The sequence below is a fragment of the Eutrigla gurnardus genome (genome assembly GCF_963514095.1).
Source record: "Eutrigla gurnardus genome assembly, chromosome: 12".
In the NCBI taxonomy this organism is placed as follows: Eukaryota; Metazoa; Chordata; class Actinopteri; order Perciformes; family Triglidae; genus Eutrigla; species Eutrigla gurnardus.
The window spans coordinates 16,680,249-16,698,198 of NC_139926.1; the positions used below are offsets into that span (position 1 = coordinate 16,680,249).

The window sequence follows — 17,950 nt, forward strand, 5'->3', positions numbered from 1 at the left end:
GTCATTCAATCTGATCAACACTGTGCGAACAGCACCACCTAGGGGTTCTTGTGTGTAAAATAATCGGAGCCTGTACTGTTACTGTGTGCGTGGGAGCGCGCGCGCGCTCGTGTGTGTGGGTGGGATCTCGCTCACGTTGCTGCTGCTGCTGCTGCTGTTGCTGACACTAGAGTCGAGCAACAGTCAGAAAACTAGTTTGGTGGGCTGCCTGACTGCAGTGTCCGCTGTCATGGAGTCTCTGAAGGAAAGACACGGTTCCCTATCAGTGATATGCGGTGTCTTCTTCGTGCTGAGCCTTCAGCTGCAGCTGGCTTTGACGGGAGGTAGGAGTTTTGAATGTGAATCCTAAGCTAACGGGATGTATTGCTTGCATTTTCACTCGATGCATTTAGCTTTGCACGGGCCCGCGTTACTGTAGCTGCCTTATTTGCTCTTTGCCTTGCTATGTTTGTTTTGTATCTGGTTTGTCTCGATAAAACGCGTCACTAGCTTTTCCACAATTTAGTCGTGCCAGTTTCCGTCATTGTGTCAGTGTTGGCAAAACAAATTTTCCCAAATTTTGTGTACACCATTGTTTTGCATATGATAACGTCAACTTTCCAAGCCACGTTAACGTAACGTCACACGTAACTAAGCTGAAAGTTGTGTGCCTCCCTTAGAACCAGTGTTTCAACCCTTAGGGGCCGAGGGCATTCCAGGACAGCATTTTCTGTTGTGGACTTTGTCTGAAGGGACTAATTCCGACAGTAGTTCATGTGGGGCGATGACTGCCAGCGTTGTCATTCAAATAGGCACACTACTGGAGAAGTGTGACGTTTTTTGCCACCTGAAACACTGCTAAACAAGATGAGACATCTTGGATAAACTAGCAACATTTGTTGGAATAGTCTAGAACTGCATCACTAGATTGTAAAACAGACACAAAGTGCGCTGAAAAGAGGAAGAGAAAGTTACCAACAGGGTAGTTTCAACTGTCCAGGCATGTACAGTCTGTTGGGGGTTGCAGAATGGTGTTAACTATCCAAACAAACAGGATGGGAAGCTGTTGCAGAGTCTAAAATGGATAGATTTGGATTTGCTCAGTTATATTTCATGTTTCTCTAAACCTTCCTACACATGCGCACACACACAGCTGAAATAACTCTAGATAGGCCAGGTGCCAGATCTTTTCCATTACTGGGTTGTCCCATGTTTTTTTTCCCTCAGATTGCCCAGCAGACGGCCGCACCTGGGTGCCTTTTGGAGACGGATGTTACCACTTTATCCACGGAGAAGAAGACAAAATCAAAAGCTACACCTTTGACAGAGCAAAAACCCTCTGCCACGGATTTGGTACCCAAGATATTTAATTTTTCAAATAATCTTTGTCAAAGGCAAAATGCTAGATGAACTGTATGTATTCACGGTGTGTGCAATGCCTTTTCTAGAGCTCTTGACCGTCCAGAGCGCTGAGGAGAATGACTTCATCGTTAAATATAGCCCCAAGGTGTGGAAGAACAATGTCAACGTGTGGCTGGGGATGTATTATGATATAAACAGTAAGTACTGTGTGACAGGTGTATTTTATAGGAAGCATAAAGGGGGAAAAATCTGAAAGGGTTTGTTTCAGATGTTTGGAATAATTATAAAGTGTTGTCTCAAAGCCCATTGATCACAAATTATCTTTTCTCTTTTTCTAGGGTTCAATATACAGTCTTATCGATCTACATTTCAAAGCATTTTTTCAGACTTCCTGTCCAAGTTTATAAGGAAGATCATAGTTTGACAAAAAAAAAAAATCTTAACTCAATAGTAAAGATAAATCATCTCAAGTCATTATCTCAGATAGTTTCATTTTTCATTTTTTTCATCCCTATTTTTCTTAAAACCTGTTTGATTTAGAGAATATGAACAGCGGTCTGTCAGCTTGCCTCCTAGTTTTTGCCAGCTTCCTATGAAAGCTTGTATGAAAAACACATACTCATCCTTGTCTTTTTAAATCCTGGCACAATTTCAGGAAATCCTGTTTCTCATATTTTTTCAGGAGGCACGAGGTGGGGATTCTAACCTCCCAGAAACTCTAAATCACATTGAATGTAATTCCGGAGGAGGGAAACACATTTACATCCAACATTATTTTGTGTTGTAGCACAGTTTTGTGTAGATTGTGTGAATAGTGGAGGGCAAAAGATATCCGATTTGGTTCTTTTAACTGTACGTTCAAGTCGGAGTGCTGATGTGTGTGTGTTGTGTGTGTCAGGTGAGGACATGAAGTGGTTCGATGAGCAGCCGCTAGGATTCAGTAACTGGGAGGACCACCCTTCATCAGACCTCTTGCCCATGGATACATGTGTGGCTCTGCACAGCAACACTGGGAAATGGGAGAAAGTCAGCTGCCTGGACAAACCAGAGAATGGAGTGGTCTGCGAGACGAATCAGAGTAAGATTCATTCAAGTCAAAATGACTCTTTTAGATCTGTTTGATCTTGAAAGTGAGTCCATGAGTATTAGTGAGGATTTTAGTTTTTTCCACCTTCAGAAAATATGGCTGTGATTGTTTTGCCTCACAATGTGTTTTTTTGTCTGCAGCGGCAGAGGAAGCCAAGCCAAGTAAGTCGACCTCTGAACTGTTTTTGCACTTTCTTTACTTACCCCCCTGTGATTTTTAGTGTTTTATAGTAGTGACCTTCCTTGCATTGTTACTTGTTCCCCTCAGAGCCCAGTGCACTGCTGTCGGCCCTCGTCATTCTCAGTGTGGTGGTTATCATGGGAGTCTCAGCCGTTATTTGGTTCCTGCACCAGAAGCACAGTTTTGGCTCCACTATGCTCACGGCGTTCGAGTACCACCCTCCATTCCGAGTCCTGGACTCGGACCAGTCCTGCCTGGTGGAGGCTGAGGAGACCGACAGCGTGCCATAGGAGAATTTTCTCTCTCTTTCGGGAAGCACCAGGCCCTCCTCATCGAGGTGGGTGTTCATGCATAGAGAAGTCCACTCTAAAAACAGTTGCTAAAATAGTTTTCGGTTAACACACGTCAATGTCATGAATTATGTAGTGTGATTGAAGAACAACTGATACTCTTAATACTAACGTCTCACGGTGGCACATAAACATCACACTGCTTTTAACGCATCTGCACTAATGAAGAATCGTGTAAATATTTCAGATTGGTGCACTCTATGGCAGCCAGCTCTACATGCCATGCTACACATTTCTCGAATAACTTTGGGATAATTATTTTCTCTAGCATATTAAAAGTAATTAAATGATGAGCCAAGTTATTTTGATACTTTTTACAAGCAGATCAGCGATTTTAGTATTGTATTGCCATAAAATGTGGGGACTAACAAAAGGGAGGTTGAAATATATATGGTTAATTGATGAAGCATAGACTGAGACACTGATGTTTAGTCTCTAGTATGTATCAAGCTCTGAAATGATGGATTATACATTTCACATAATGCAATCAATCGCATTATTTCAATTTGTACCCTGACTGGTAAACATCTGTGTTTGGGTTCCTAGTTAATCAGTATTCAAAGAAACAGGAATTACAAATCATGTAAATAGCTTGGTCTGAACAGAAACCCAGCCAAAGTTTTGTTGCCTCTTCACTCCACACGTGTAAATGTGGCCATTAAGGTTGAGTTCACACAGCAGATTGTTTTTCCAGGTAACATATTATTTTGAAATGGACAGCTGTTCTAAACTGAACAGCCTGGCTAATTCCTTGCATTCTGTCCTGGGACTCGGGTTTTACTATGACAAGGTGTGAGACTAATCAAAATAAAACCAGTAAAGGCAAGCTGTGAATAACACTGATGAACACTTCATTCCTTCCAGGATGTTTTCTAGATGACATTCATGAAAATCATCTATAGTCAGTTTTTCCATCCTCTATTTACTGTTGTACCTTGTTAAAGATACACTATGTATTTTGTTGTTTCACTACTACGTACACATGAAATGGCATTGCCGTTTTTTATTTGTGGTGGTCATGATTTTGATGTTGAACATGATTAATGATCCTGTGACCTTTTAGACAATCAGTATTTGGCCATGTGATGGTATAGTGCAGAATGATAAGAGGCTTTATTACATTGCGTAAAATACCCCTCTTACTACTTGTGTACACTTTTAACAGCATGAATGCTTTTGTGCAATATTTGAGATTAATTGTGCAGGATCCCAAGTACCTGTATGTTTTTCATAATAAAGTATGTTTGTCTATAAGAAGGGCTTTCTGTGGTTGAATTGATCGGAGTCATGGAGTTCTATCGTTACAAAGTGTTCCAGTCGCCTTAACTGTAACTAACCACTACATTATAATTCTAATTAGTTCTGAAAGGATATCTAAGTCACTGTCAAATGAAAAGCGACGCTCCCTTCAAATGCCACACGGCCCTGTTAACATTGTTTTCTGCTTCCCATTCATGCACACGTCATTTTAGATTTCCAAGGATTCTGTCATCTAACAAAGTATCTTTAAATCTCTGCTGAGTCCCCTCAACGTTAAAAATCTAGTGGTGAACTGTCGAAGGCACATGTGGACTGACATTTATTGATGAAGTAGTAATAGAGAACTAAACCAACCTTTTCCTCCAAACATTCCAGGTAATTTCCTGATTTGGCCACAAGGTGGGACAGTGAATCACATTTCCATGGAGACCCTTCCCTGACTTTAGTGGGAAGGGACTTTCTTATAATTAATGAGGTCCAGATACAAGGAAGATAATCAGTTGGATACCGTTGTGTGGGTATTTGTTGTTGAACACTAATTTCTAAAAATGACCCATCTCTCTCTAGATGTAAAAAAAATATATATAGTAGGTAAAATACAAGATCCAATGTAAGGTTATAGAAAGCAAGGTGAAAGTCCTCCATCACTAGAAAAGCCATGTAGTCTGGCTGTGGTGGCAAATAATAAAGATGTGCAAAATGAAGGTCCAAACATCAGAATGGGACTGAGCTAAGGAAGGCCATGGCTGCAGTGTAGGGCTGTGTGATGCGTTATAAACCGTTGCTTCCTGTTAGAATGTCCTCTTCCCATCACCAAACAGTTGGGGGAACTAGAAAATAATGACATTTGAAAAGAGTCTTGCATGAACAGAGTTTAAAGGCTCACTTCCTGATTCAAATATGAACAAAAGCCAGATGATCAAAACAAAACCTCCTATCGGTCTGAAAATGATTGACAGTTCTTCATACAATAATGACAAGACAACAATATCTGTCTGTCAGACGTTAAACAGTTGTTTACTGTGTATCAATATGACTGCTGGCTATGAACTGTAATGTTAAAAATTGGCCTATAGTCAAAAATGTAGGTTGAGAAACATTTAACTAAACCGTTCATTCATTAATCCAACATGCAGTTATTTCAATTATGTGCGGCCACTCAAATATGCAGACCAGGCCTTTTTAAGTGGCTTAAATGCTTAGATTTGTAGATATGTTCTTGTGTTTTTTACGGGGCTCTGTAAGCTCAACATTTGCCAAGGCCAAAAGAGGGATTCACGCTTTTGAACATGCAAGGAAGTATAATTTATTAGAGATGTTAGACAACACCACAGTCCCTGTTTGAATGGAGCACTGAATGACACATTCAGAACGCTTGGAGAGTGATTGTAAACACATTCTGGTTCCACGTCAGTGAATCGCTCATCTCAACTCATTGTTTCAGCAATTCAAGTAGAATTAGCTAAGATGGAATAATGATGAGAAAAGCAGATGACTGATTATGAGACTGTATAAGGCCTGCTGAACCTACACAGATTTGTATTTTGTTGTAATGCTAATGATCCTATTTGTCAACAGTTACACCAGAGAAGAAATGTGAATTGACATGCAAAAAGGTGGTTTCCTTTAATGTGTTTTCATGCACTGGCAGAATGATCATAATTATAATTATGATAATTAATTGTAACACCAACATACTGGAAAGCCTCATTTGATTTTTTGGGGGGAAATAATTTAATTTGTGATGAACATTTTGAGGCATAAGCGTTTAGTTTTCAAGAAAAGAATGCAACTGAAACAATTAATGCTGTTACATCTAATATTGTCTTTTACGTTATCTGTATTTTATTACCATAAAATGTCTCATCTCAATGGCTCTAGCCAATAAGAGCACATGGATTTCATTGACACATCTGCCACACCGCTGCTTGAAGCAGGAAGAGCTTTGACCCACAATGACTAATTAAAATGGACACTGGTACGCATGAATAAGACACGTGACGGATTGAAAACGAGAGCCTCGTCAGATCACAAGACTGTGTCTGTCTTGAACTCAAAAAATTAAATAATTATAATAATTTTGATAATTAAGAAACAAAAATACAAAAGGGTTAAAATGAGTGAGAACTCCTTCCTGCTGGTCTGGTTTCACCACAATACCCATGTCTTTCACTTCGGTTGAGCTCATCCTCTATTCACGTGTTTCCTGGGAACGGTGTCAGTCCACAGTAGCATCTGTTTCTCGTGTCCAGGAAGTCTCATGTTTCTCCCCCATTCACCATCCTGGAACATGCTCCAATTAACAGGGGGAAACAAAGGCCACTATTTGCTCGCTGACCAGCCATAGAGAAGCGATGTGCTCTGTTATATTATGTCAAGACGTGACATCCTGCACTTCTTCGTATACCTATACCTCGTCTTAATTACGCTGCAATTTGCATGTATAAAATGAATGCTTAAACCTGAATGTGTGTTCTTTATCACAATTTTAATGTATTGAATATGTTTAATGTTTAATGCAAAATTAAATAATTAATTAATTAAATGATTTAGTAATTTAGTATTCCCTCTAAATGCATTGCAAAAAATGCTGCTGCAACTAGCAGACGCAGTGTGATTCTGAGTGCAGGCTTTCATTTTTATATCTGACAACGTGGTGTGGCAGATTTTTGGGATTGCTTTACTAAACTGCATCTTCCACGCACAAGCAATCACACACACACACACACACACACACACACACACACACACACACACACACACACACACACACACACACACACACACACACACACACACACACACACACACACACAGATGCAAACTTAAGTAATGAATATACACAGTTTTTTAGCTCAGGCACTGTGCCATTTTCTAAATCAAATGCATGTGCAGTGCTGGAAGGCTTTGGTGTTAAAGAGATCAGAGCATCGTGTGCTGACATGATTAAAATCTGCATTGTTCAAATATGTCAGGGGGGAAAAAAAAAATCTATGACAGAGAGTCCCAACTCTTGTGCCTTACGGATATACCGAGCTTTCTGTGGACCGAGAAAAAAATAATAATTTAATACAAAAGCACCATCTTAATTTGTTTCCCATCAGTCTCTAGAGAGATCATCTTTGCTGTGTCTTTGGTATCTCATTATACTTTCTAATCAAGACTCTTTAAAAAATCCCTTTAAAAGGAGACAGACTGTTTGCCCTTCCCCCAGCATGCTGCTGCATTGCAGCCATCAACTGCGACTAGTATGTTACAAATGACCAAGGTAGGCTGACATTTTGATTGTGCAATGTGAAAAACCATGGCTGGAAAAAAAAAGGGGGCTTTTGAAAGTGACGCTGTCCTGAACCCTCCCATCGTTCATTCACCCTAATGGAGATTGTCCAATATAATTAAAAATCCAGGCATCCTGTAGCTTGGGTGACAAATTTATCAAATCATGTTTCCCCCTCTCTTACCATTTGTGTTCATCCAGCCAGGCGTGTGTGTTGCACTCAGTGGAGTCATTAGCTCTTGTGACTGCAGCATCAAAAAAATCTACAGAGATGACACAGAATTGTTGTTTTTTTGGGGGGGAGGGGGGGGGGGGGGAGATGTCAGTAAACAACAAAGCAAATAAACCCATTTTAAATAGAGGAGAAATACAAAAAATATGCATTTCTTTGTGAAACGATCTTTAGTTCAAACATGCCTCGGTTCCTTGGTTACTGTATTAGCTCGGTGCCATGAACTGAAATCCACTCCAGCCGCTAAACACAAAGACAGCATGTTTCATTGAAATATTAAACACAGAAATCTTATTACCTTTATTGTAATGTCCCAGAACAAGCAGACGTTGATCTTAGTCTATAACAATTCATTACAGATCGTACACTTGCTTAATGATGAGGGGGGAAAAGGCAGATAGTGTCCAACCAGAGTCACTTTATGGGATGATTGGGATGTATGGTAATGCCTTGTTAATAGTTTCTCTATTGCATTGTGAGCTCCACTTGATTCTTATCTGATCTGAGCGGTCCACCTTTTCAGACAATTTTAGCAATAGAGTCCATAAAAAGGAAAATATAATCGACATTCATACCTATCATTCCTTATATAAAGAGTCTTTAAGAGAGTGGACTCCTCTGTGGCAGGTGCAATATATATCCCAAACTTCAACGTTTTAGTGCTTGGAAGAATACTATTATTTGCAGTCTAAATTCATTTGTGCTCTCTGTTTTTAACAGCACTGTTTCATTGTAATAGAAATCATGTCTTATGCTTTAATTGGTATTTACTCATTGCAATCTACTCTCATTATAACTGCTATTTCCATGTTTGTTTATTTATTTTATTGTGTCCGGATGTGTTTGCTGTGATGTGTTTTTTTTTTTTGTCACGCTGCAATCTAAATGTTCCTTGTGGAACAATAAAACTGACCTGAACTGTTGTACCAACTAAAGCATCAATTCATAATAATAATAATAATAATAATAATAATAATAATAATAATAATAATAATACTTTCAGATACACTACACTTTATAGATCATTGTCAGCAAGACCTATTGTGGTGCCAGCCTCCTTCAGATAGTAAACAAATGAGAATGTGTGCAATATAATCTACCACCAAATGCAATAATAGGCAATTTGTCCTTTTGCCCTTATTTACAACTTAACAAATCAATATTACACCAGACCCTATTTAAAATCGATTTAAAAGGGTTGTAAATAAACCCAGAAATATCTAGCATTTGGAAATGTAAAGAAAGCAAAAACAACCCCATGCACCTGTTTGTGAAAGAGTTTGCCCACCTCTACAAGTATTTAGTCCAAAGAGTGTGCAATAAAACAATGAATTCATGGCAGCCTTTTTTATATAAGGGCGGTTCTGTATTTAGAGGGCATCAGTCGTACATCAGGAGTGTTTCCACAGATGTTGACAGTGTGTGCACTTGCTGCAGGCTGCAGGGTTTTTTTTAGGGGGGGGCAAAAGTTTGCATTGTAGAAGCCTCGAGCTGACGTCACTTCTCTTGAGTTGCTCCGAGTGAATCGATGAAGAGAGTCTCTCTTCAATCTGCGACCAGAGACCAACACGGTCAGTCACACACTCCCACCCGGACCCAAGTGTACTGACCACATTCTCCATTCATCGCCATCCCTCGAAAACATGCGCGACACTGGGAAGTAAATTGACATAGTTTAATGCCATTTCTCTTTTCTTTTCTTCTTTTTTTTAAAGGAGTACAACGTTTTTTCGACGATAAGGTGAGTTTGAATGTGTGCGCTTTGCAACATTAGCTAGGTGTTAGTCACTAACGTGCGTTCAGTATCTGCCTGTTTGCCAGGTTTCTGTCGCCTGAGCTAATAGCTAAGCTAACGTTTTTTATAGGAGGGGGGGTGGGGGGTGTAAACCAGTAGCATCCCTTCCTACACTTGCCTCACTGGAGCTTTATTCGCTCCATGAGTTCAACACTGCGATACTAAAAAAAAAAAAAAAAGTTAATTTCAAAGTAGATACAGCGTTTCCGGATGAACCGCACTTTGTTGAAAAAGGGGGTTTGTCGTGTTGAACTTGTTACTCGGTCGCGAGAGGAATGCTCGGACACTAGAGTTGAGAAACTACCGTTAGCATGTCACCGGTACTTGGCACACAGACGACCGCTGCCTGAAGTCTCGTCGTTACCTTGCAGCGTGGATCTTGTCTTTGTTGCCCGGCTCGGCGAGCCTACTCTGCGGATCCACCGCGTCTACCGGGGGACGGTAACGGACAGGAAAACACAAGTTAGCTCGTCTGTCACAATCGGTTTGTAAAGCTCTCGTAGGAGTGCGTCGAGAGAGACAAAATAAAGATAAAAGTAGTGTCCGGTTGCAGGTGTTGTGGGTTCAAGCTGCACGTAGACAAGATGTCATGAAACGACCAAACAGGATATAAACAGGTGGGCTTTATTTTTTATTATGTTTACATTAAGCTTAAATTCGTTTTGAGTGTTAAAACCGGGGTCTTCCGTCCGGTCTCGTCTCCCCCTCTTCCTCCTATCTTGTCTTTTTGTTGCTTCCTATTAAAGGAGAGCGCAGCTAATGCTGCAGCTGCAGGCTGAAATTTACCCTTTGAGATTATGACAATACCCACCATTTTTTCCCCCCTGCTTTCATATTAACAACAAGGCATTCGCCATCTTGGGGGTATTTAAATTAGATCCGCGCTGTCCGTTTAGACGGTGTTTTATCTGTGAGAAAGTTGCGAAACTTTAGAGGAGACAATATTTCCGATTTCCGCGGTGTTGAAAGTGAAAGCCACATTTTAATCACACGGATGTAAAAGACGTTGGAGTTTGGTGGAGTTTGATTTTTTGCTTTAAAAAACTGACTTAGGATGTTATGAAACTGCAATCACAACTGTCCTCACCCTACTTGTAATGACATGTCACACATTTAGCCATAGTTATTCATTATGTTATTTTTAAACCATGTGGATTGTTAAAAGCTAGAAATGTACTTGTAATGGAGCGTTTTCAAACGTTATCATGACTACGGATGTTTAAAAATAATGAGTTGATCGTGGTGAATTTCCAATATCGGGATAATCGTGAATATCGTCAAGGCTTTCTACCTCCTTGTCATGATAGACAACTGAAAAATACAAAAATACAGCAATTGCATTATAAGAAAAACAATGTTCTTTCATTTATTCAAATGTTATTTATAGGTTATGATTCGTGATGACCTTATTTTAAGATTTAAAAAAACATGTTTGTATCCTATGCATAACAATACAAAATAAATTAGTCTAAGGTAAAGTGATGCCATATATGTTTTAGTGCCATTTCATTGTAGAGTTAAATGCATATTTTGATGATTATCGGGATAATATTGTTGGTGACATGAAATTGTCATATCGTCCCATAGTCGTGACAGCATCACTTCATACAGGAGTGTGTGGTGCATGATGATTTGTGAGCAGTTGGGCTCACACAGCACACAGAACATTTCTAATGGTGTAAATTTAGCTTTGTGTCATTTAGTTTGTTTTGGCAGGCGCCTTTTGTTTGCTGCAGAGTGGTGCTGATTTGCCTTTATACATATAATTGATAGTAATGAACTGTGTGTGTGCCCTTTGCACACACAGTCCTTAGTGAAATGGCAGTAAACATTATTCCTGGTAAAGTCCATCATTTAAATGGCTTCAGTAGCCAAGGCAGCCAGATAAATCAGATCACAGCCTTGATGTGTTATGCATGCATCCAGTAACTGCCAATGAATCAAAACACAGGTAGAAGGTCACTATATTTGCCTCATATTTATTCAGAGCACATGTCCTTGAAAACCTCTGCAGAGAACAATGTTGAGGTGCGGTATACTTGGATTCTGATATGAGCATTTAACATTGAGAAATCAAAAGAGTCAACAACTTGGCATTTAAATGTTAAAAAAATGTTGAAGGATTTTGCTCATCTGGGCTCCAAAGGCAAATTTAGCTGATGGTTGCAACAATATTAACTGGAGACATTCACTTGATTACAAATTGTAATAAGTTTAAGTAACATATAGACCTTAAATTGTATATACACCACATAGTGCATCGACCTTTTGTTGGGACTTTTGCCAGACTCACACTGTCGATTCAGTTCTAATATCTCATTTTCCTAGTTTACTAAGCTGTGTTAGCTGGAACTCAATATTTTAGTTTAATTTCAAGCCATTTCAAATGGAAATCTCAATAAAACATTCTCTAGCCCCTCTTTTTCTACACAATATGAGAACCTCTTTTTATGTTTGTTAGGCTCTCTTAAAAATGCCCCTTTTTCTTTCGGCCTTTCTAAAAAGGACCAAAGGGGGGAAACAGGACTCCTAATAGTTGTTTTCTCCCATTTTCACTTTGTCTCTCCTATTCTTACCCTTTCCACAAGTTTGCACTCATTAATCAAAGATGCTGGCCTCCTGCTGAGGGCTGAGCAGGTTCATCAATTTGGCAGCCAGCTTGCTGTAAGGAACAATGCAAAGGCTCTTAACACACAAGCATAAATAAATCTATGGTCTTTATATGCAAGCCCTGAAGGTTAATACTGTATAATTCAATGTACCCTCTTTGTCTTCTGTGATTGATGTTTTTAAACATGTAAGGCTTGACGGGAGTCCCTTTTTGTAGGTCAGTGTTGACACTTTATGATTGGGTGAGCTTGGGGGGAGCGGCACGAGGGAGGTGGATTATTAAGATTATGTCAGGGAGATTACTCTTTTTCACTCATCTTCCTGATCTATTTTCTCTCTGCCTGGAGATGCTTTTCATAGTGCTTTATTTGAGCCAATAATGCTTCTGAGACTGAAGTCTCCCCGCTGTGTAAATGGGGCTGATGTTTGAAATGCTAGTGGCTTGGTCTAATTGTTTGACTGTTCAGTATTTGCTGCAGGAATTGCAGGCCAGCTGAGAATGAATGCAGTGGCCCTATAGTCATAATACTCAGCCAGGTAGTTACAGGACCAATATGAACCATTTGTCCAGTTTTCGTGTAAACCAATCCACTCTCACACAAAGGCTGTGCCTCAGCAGCAGCTTTTTATTGATCCTTGTGCATTTAAAATCTGGTCACTGCTGCCACAAACACTTCCCACTTGAGCTGCACTAGACATGCAGCTGGAGCACCATTTTAAAATAATCTAGCCTGATAAGAAACAGGAGAAAATCTTAGTTTACCCCCTCATACTGTCATACTTTAAAACATGTGCACATTCCTAATGAAGAAACACCATAAAAGTACATACCTTAACATACAACTTTAAAAATACTCCTTTTGTTGAAATGATGTCAAGTGTATTGGCTGAGTGATTCAGCTCAACTGGACTAGATTATCTGGAAATGATCTCCATAAAAAAAATCCCTCTAAAGGGCACCATATATGTTGCATATAATATGCTTATGCCCCATTCAAACGTGTAAAGCAGCACACCTTTTCTCTTTGCTGCACTGCCAATGGATGTAATATTACACATGTAAAAAGTCTCATGTTAATGTCAGTGTTGAAAGGGTCAGATTAACAAATGAAGACCAGATATTAAGATGCTACAGTCTTTACAAACACAACGTTCACCCTGACTTCACTTGCAGGCAGGAAGCCTCAACCCATACAAGTGGACTGTGGTACCCGGGTTTTCCTGCTAGTTATTACTTGTGATTTACAGTCTTCTGTGTAGTGAGGCCAGTGGCATTATCTGCCAGATAGATGGACAGCTGAGTAACCGGAGGAGGCTCAGCCTTGTAGTAGTTCAAAGGCTGGTTGCAACAAGCAATTATTTGAAACTAGAGATTGACCTTTTCCGTCTTGCTATTGAGTGAAACATGCAAGTGTAGAAGGCAGTAATCTCCCTTACACTGGTATTCTCCCCGCAAAATGACACAGATGGAACTGTAAGGCGATCAGTGTGTGGATGACGCACAAGTGTTTCTACTCCTGATGTAAAAGCGTGAAGGTCGTACTTGTAAGTTATGAGAGATCCACTATTTTCTTTTACAATTTAGTGCTGATTTAGAAAGCCGAGACAGGGTAACAGCATTTTTATCAGAGAATAAATGTGACGGATAAAAAATAAAAGTGGCCGATCTGATAATCCATCCGGAACATTTTCCCTGTTGTGTCTGGACATTTTTAAAAGAATCAGTTTTGTTGTGGTTTTCTGGTGAAAGCCACTGCACTTGTCTTGGTAGACGTTTTGATCATAAGCCAGTTTTGAAGATGTGCATTTCTCCACAGTAATGGGTAATGATGTGGCCAGTTAATGTTTGTTTGTCATTAGTATACGACTTAATTTGATTTTAATTCCTTTAAACATGAACCTTTCAAAATCAAACCTCAAAGGAAAGGTCTGCCTTCAATAACTGTGTTTACATGCTGTGACAGCATGTTGTTTTCACCTTGTGTGTGTGAGTCATCATGGCAAAATGTGCTCCTGGAGAGACCTACTGTATGGGGAACTACCCAGAGGCAGTTCCGAGTACTGTGCCAGGTGTTAATATTTGTCTGTCTGATCTGTCTGGACAGATTTTGTATTTGCGATGCCGTACAAGATGCAGTCACAACACTTTACAGGCGTGTAGTTGAGATTAAAATGATGATCGAGTTTGAAGATGGGCTTAGTCTGACCCAGGAGGACAAAGGGGCTGATGCCTCACCAAGGTGGTCTCTAGTTTCTTGTTACAGCTATCATCATTGTTCAGTGATTTATGTAACCTCATCACAATCAGGATTTCTTACCAAGAAAGCCTTCTTTCATTACTATGTTAATAAAACCTCTAATTGTATCCTGTTAACATGGAAGCCCACTCCTTTTGACTTTTAGTTGGCTCGGAGCCATCTTTAAACTAGACTATGAGGATGAAATTGCAGCCTTCAGCTGTTCATAATCACACTTCAATGGAAAGAGTCTAACCTACCATATGAAGACTATACCCATTACTTTTTCCCAATACTATTATCCAAAGGATAACTGTTTTTTAAAGAGCAGCGGTGTATAGGAAATGTTAAAGGAAAAACTTTTTTTTTTGTTTGTTTTTACAGTACGATTGCAACAGCCTGGTTACATTTTCTAAGAGAATTTAAACTGAGAGGTAAATTATTTGTTTTTTTATGAGGGGTCATGGGGAATAATTTGTTGTTTACAATTGTCTGCTTATGATATGGTAAAAAGCTTGTTTTTATCTCCATATGACATGGCAAATACATAGCAAATAAACCCTTTATTTCCTTGTTATTCATGTTATTTCCTGTTAATTCCCATGGAAAGATCCACCTTGACTTGATATGGTTGTAGAGAACCTTAGAGCCAGTGATTTTGAGTTATGTATGAAGACTTGAAAGGATTTAAGTGATTCAAAGATTGAAGCTGGTTCAGACTTCCTTTACATTCCAAACAAAATGAACCCAGATGGATGGATGCATAAATAGTATACATGTGGTGGCTCGTCAGAAATGTTTGCAATGCCTAACACAGGGTAATGTTATAAAATGTGGTGACTATGAGAGAATTAAGGATAACACATTTCAAAACAGTAATTTCTGTAGAATAACACTTTAAATCTTATTGTGTATTCGAGTGTGTTTCAGTTTCTACTCAAATCGACATTTATTCAATAGTTTCCCTAGGTCATTGGCTTTCACAAATCCAAACGTAGCTACTGTTGTTGTACTTATTTGACCATAATCCAATTTCTGCCAAGTGTTTTTGTCGCGTTCCATTGCCCTGTGGTTGTCACTTGGAGCAGGGGTTTGATTTTCTGCTGATGTTTAGAATGGAAAACTCATCTCCCTTTGGGGTCCATATTACCATTTTTATTTCATTTTCATGGAGCTTTCAGATAGGAACGATGCTGGATGAGTAAATTGCTAAAAAAAAATCCAGCAGTAAATCTGACTTGTTGTCTCGTGTTTCAGGTGCAGAGCAGTGATGTCACAGGACTGAGGACAGTCTCATACAAGTAAGTGTTTGGTTACGTGAGCTACCCATTGTCCATCTCTGCCATTATGCTCTTTGAAGTGCATCTTTTGATTGTGTAAAAGAAAAACCAGTTTGCTTTGTTAAATTGGAAAACATGTGTGAATGGAAATTAAGGACTAAGCAGAACACCTCATTTTAAAGTATTATTTAGGTGTAGGATTAGGATTTTCCAATTAGGTTGAGATTTAACAATGTCTCCCTTTTTTTATGAAATTAGTTTGTGCTGCATTTCACTTTGCTCTCATTTTGTGTGTTTCTAATTAATTCTTGTCTTTCTTAGCATTAGAGTGTCAAAGCTTTCAGGACATTTAAATCTCTTGGGGGAGGAGAACTTTTTTTTGACTAAGGGGTGTATTAAGATAAATTACTGTGAGGCAAACAGGCGTAATTGGTAGGGTTGGAGCTATTGTTGGGCTTTGTTTTAAAATTAAATTTGGGCTACTCCACATATGCAGTTGTTTCCTGGCTGCTATTAAATATCTCAAGTTCACTTCCTTTTATCCTGAGCTCCACTCTATCAGAATACATGCTTTTTAATATATATATATATATATATGGAAGTGCAGTTCATTTTTCTCTGCAAATTTTCCTTTGTTCATACACCAAATAAACATAGATTTAAAGCAGACAAAACTGATGAAAATACCTTCAACAATAAATAGTTGTGTTTTTTAAATGAATTGTTGGCTAATAAGATATAGTTGAACGATTTGAACCCACCTTTGCTGCTACTCCTTTTGTGCCTCTCAACTCTTTCAACATTAAGTAAAATCCTAAAGGTGAGTGGAGCTGCTCACTTACTCTTTATGAAGCAAAGACTGCTGGAACAGTGCCATGAAATTTATGGCATGGACACGACCACCTCCGGATCTAGAGGGAAAAGTCTCCTACTGTTTATGTGACTGACCCTGGAAAGAGACAGGTCATCTGTAGTGCTGCACACAAGCTGAGTTGAAATGGCTATTGCAAAATGAGCCTCGCCACAGGAATCCCATCATATCTAAACCTGAGTACTCTCCCTTTCATCTGTGCGTAGTAGAAGCCCTCAAGGATTTATTATAGCAGTTATGAGTAACCTTCAGTTTACCTGCAGAGCCCAACAGTAAGTTTCAGAAACAGTTTCCAGGTTCGTAAGTAATAGCCAGCCATTGCTTTTGGTTGCCAGAAGGTGACAGAAGGTTGCCGTGCATTGATGTCCAGGTCCTCACATGACACCGAGTCATTATACACACATTGATGAATGAGGAATAATGGTGAAACATATTTTTTGTAATATGATTTTTCTGTCTTTCTCTCCACTGTGTATAATGGATTGTTAAACAATATTGGATCAATATGGTTGGTTTGTCGGTTGTGTCAAGGAAGGTCAGCTGTTGGAGCTAGTTAGCAGTGGTGTTGGAAGTTGAGTGATATCATATTTTGAAGTTGGTTTAGACTGTGCCTCTGGGCAGCGATCTCTGTTCTGTTTAAGCTGCATTTCTTTGACTACCTGGCCTGCTTTGCCTCCTATAGTGTGATCAAGTTTGATGAAAGTTTACTTTTTTTAACGGGTAGTCTTAAATCAAGTCCCCCAGGCAAACTAGACAAAACTGTTACTGTTGAAGTTTGACCATTGAGTTCATCCTCCCTTTGCTGAAGGTGAAAAATGTTATAAAGAATATAGGGAAAATTAAACAAAAGAAAAGCAATTGTGAAAGGAGGAATGTAGAAAGGGATTAAGAGGTGATAATGATGATTTAATACTAAGTATAAGTAACCTGATTTTTCACAGTGGTCTGTGATTTTTCTCAGCTACAGTCCAACCTCCCCCCTATGTTTCAAATTGAATCACGAAACAATGAAACGTATATATACAGAGTGACATAGACTATAACTTTAATCAGGCTGAAAGAAATTTAAATCAGCACTTCATTGTACATCATGTGCCTGCAGCTGCTTTTTAGTAAAAGCCAGGCACTGCTGCCATTCATTTCTATACCACAACACAATGGAGATACAAAGCACACAAAGGGCATGTCTGGCTCGAGACAAAGCAGACATGGTTGTTTTCTGAGGAATTGTTAAGGGAGACAGAATGAAGCAGGATGTACCCGTACACTGTTAAAATGTCAGTTAAATTATAATACAATAAACACATGAGTGTTTACAATGCATGTATGTATATATTTGAAATAACTAATGAAGTTAATTTAGTATTTTGATAATTTTACAAATCCAGCTTTGTGCTTTTTGGTATTTTACGTTTAATTTGGTATGAAGT

At 39.1% G+C, this 17,950-nt stretch overlaps 2 protein-coding genes across 9 annotated transcripts in view; both read left to right on the forward strand.

Annotated features, from left to right (window-relative positions):
- Positions 1-162: 162 nt before the first annotated feature.
- cd302 (CD302 molecule) lies at positions 163-2,981 on the forward strand. Its single transcript, XM_084022076.1, has 6 exons — positions 163-323; positions 1,207-1,332; positions 1,428-1,538; positions 2,240-2,419; positions 2,569-2,589; positions 2,696-2,981. The coding sequence occupies exons 1-6, from the start codon at positions 230-232 to the stop codon at positions 2,896-2,898; spliced, it is 735 nt and encodes a 244-aa protein (XP_083878202.1). The 5' UTR covers positions 163-229; the 3' UTR covers positions 2,899-2,981.
- Positions 2,982-9,307: 6,326 nt separating this feature from the next.
- Positions 9,308-17,950, forward strand: part of LOC311021478 (bromodomain adjacent to zinc finger domain protein 2B-like) — a 44,581-nt gene continuing 35,938 nt past the window's right edge. For 5 of the 8 annotated variants that reach the window (XM_084022064.1, XM_084022066.1, XM_084022071.1 and 2 more), the window contains exons 1-2: positions 9,671-10,139; positions 15,627-15,670. The gene's annotated coding sequence lies outside the window, so the exon portion shown is untranslated. Of the gene's footprint in view, positions 9,469-9,670; positions 10,140-15,626; positions 15,671-17,950 lie in introns of those variants that run through there. The other 3 variants (XM_084022067.1, XM_084022069.1, XM_084022065.1) reach the window with 2 other exon arrangements.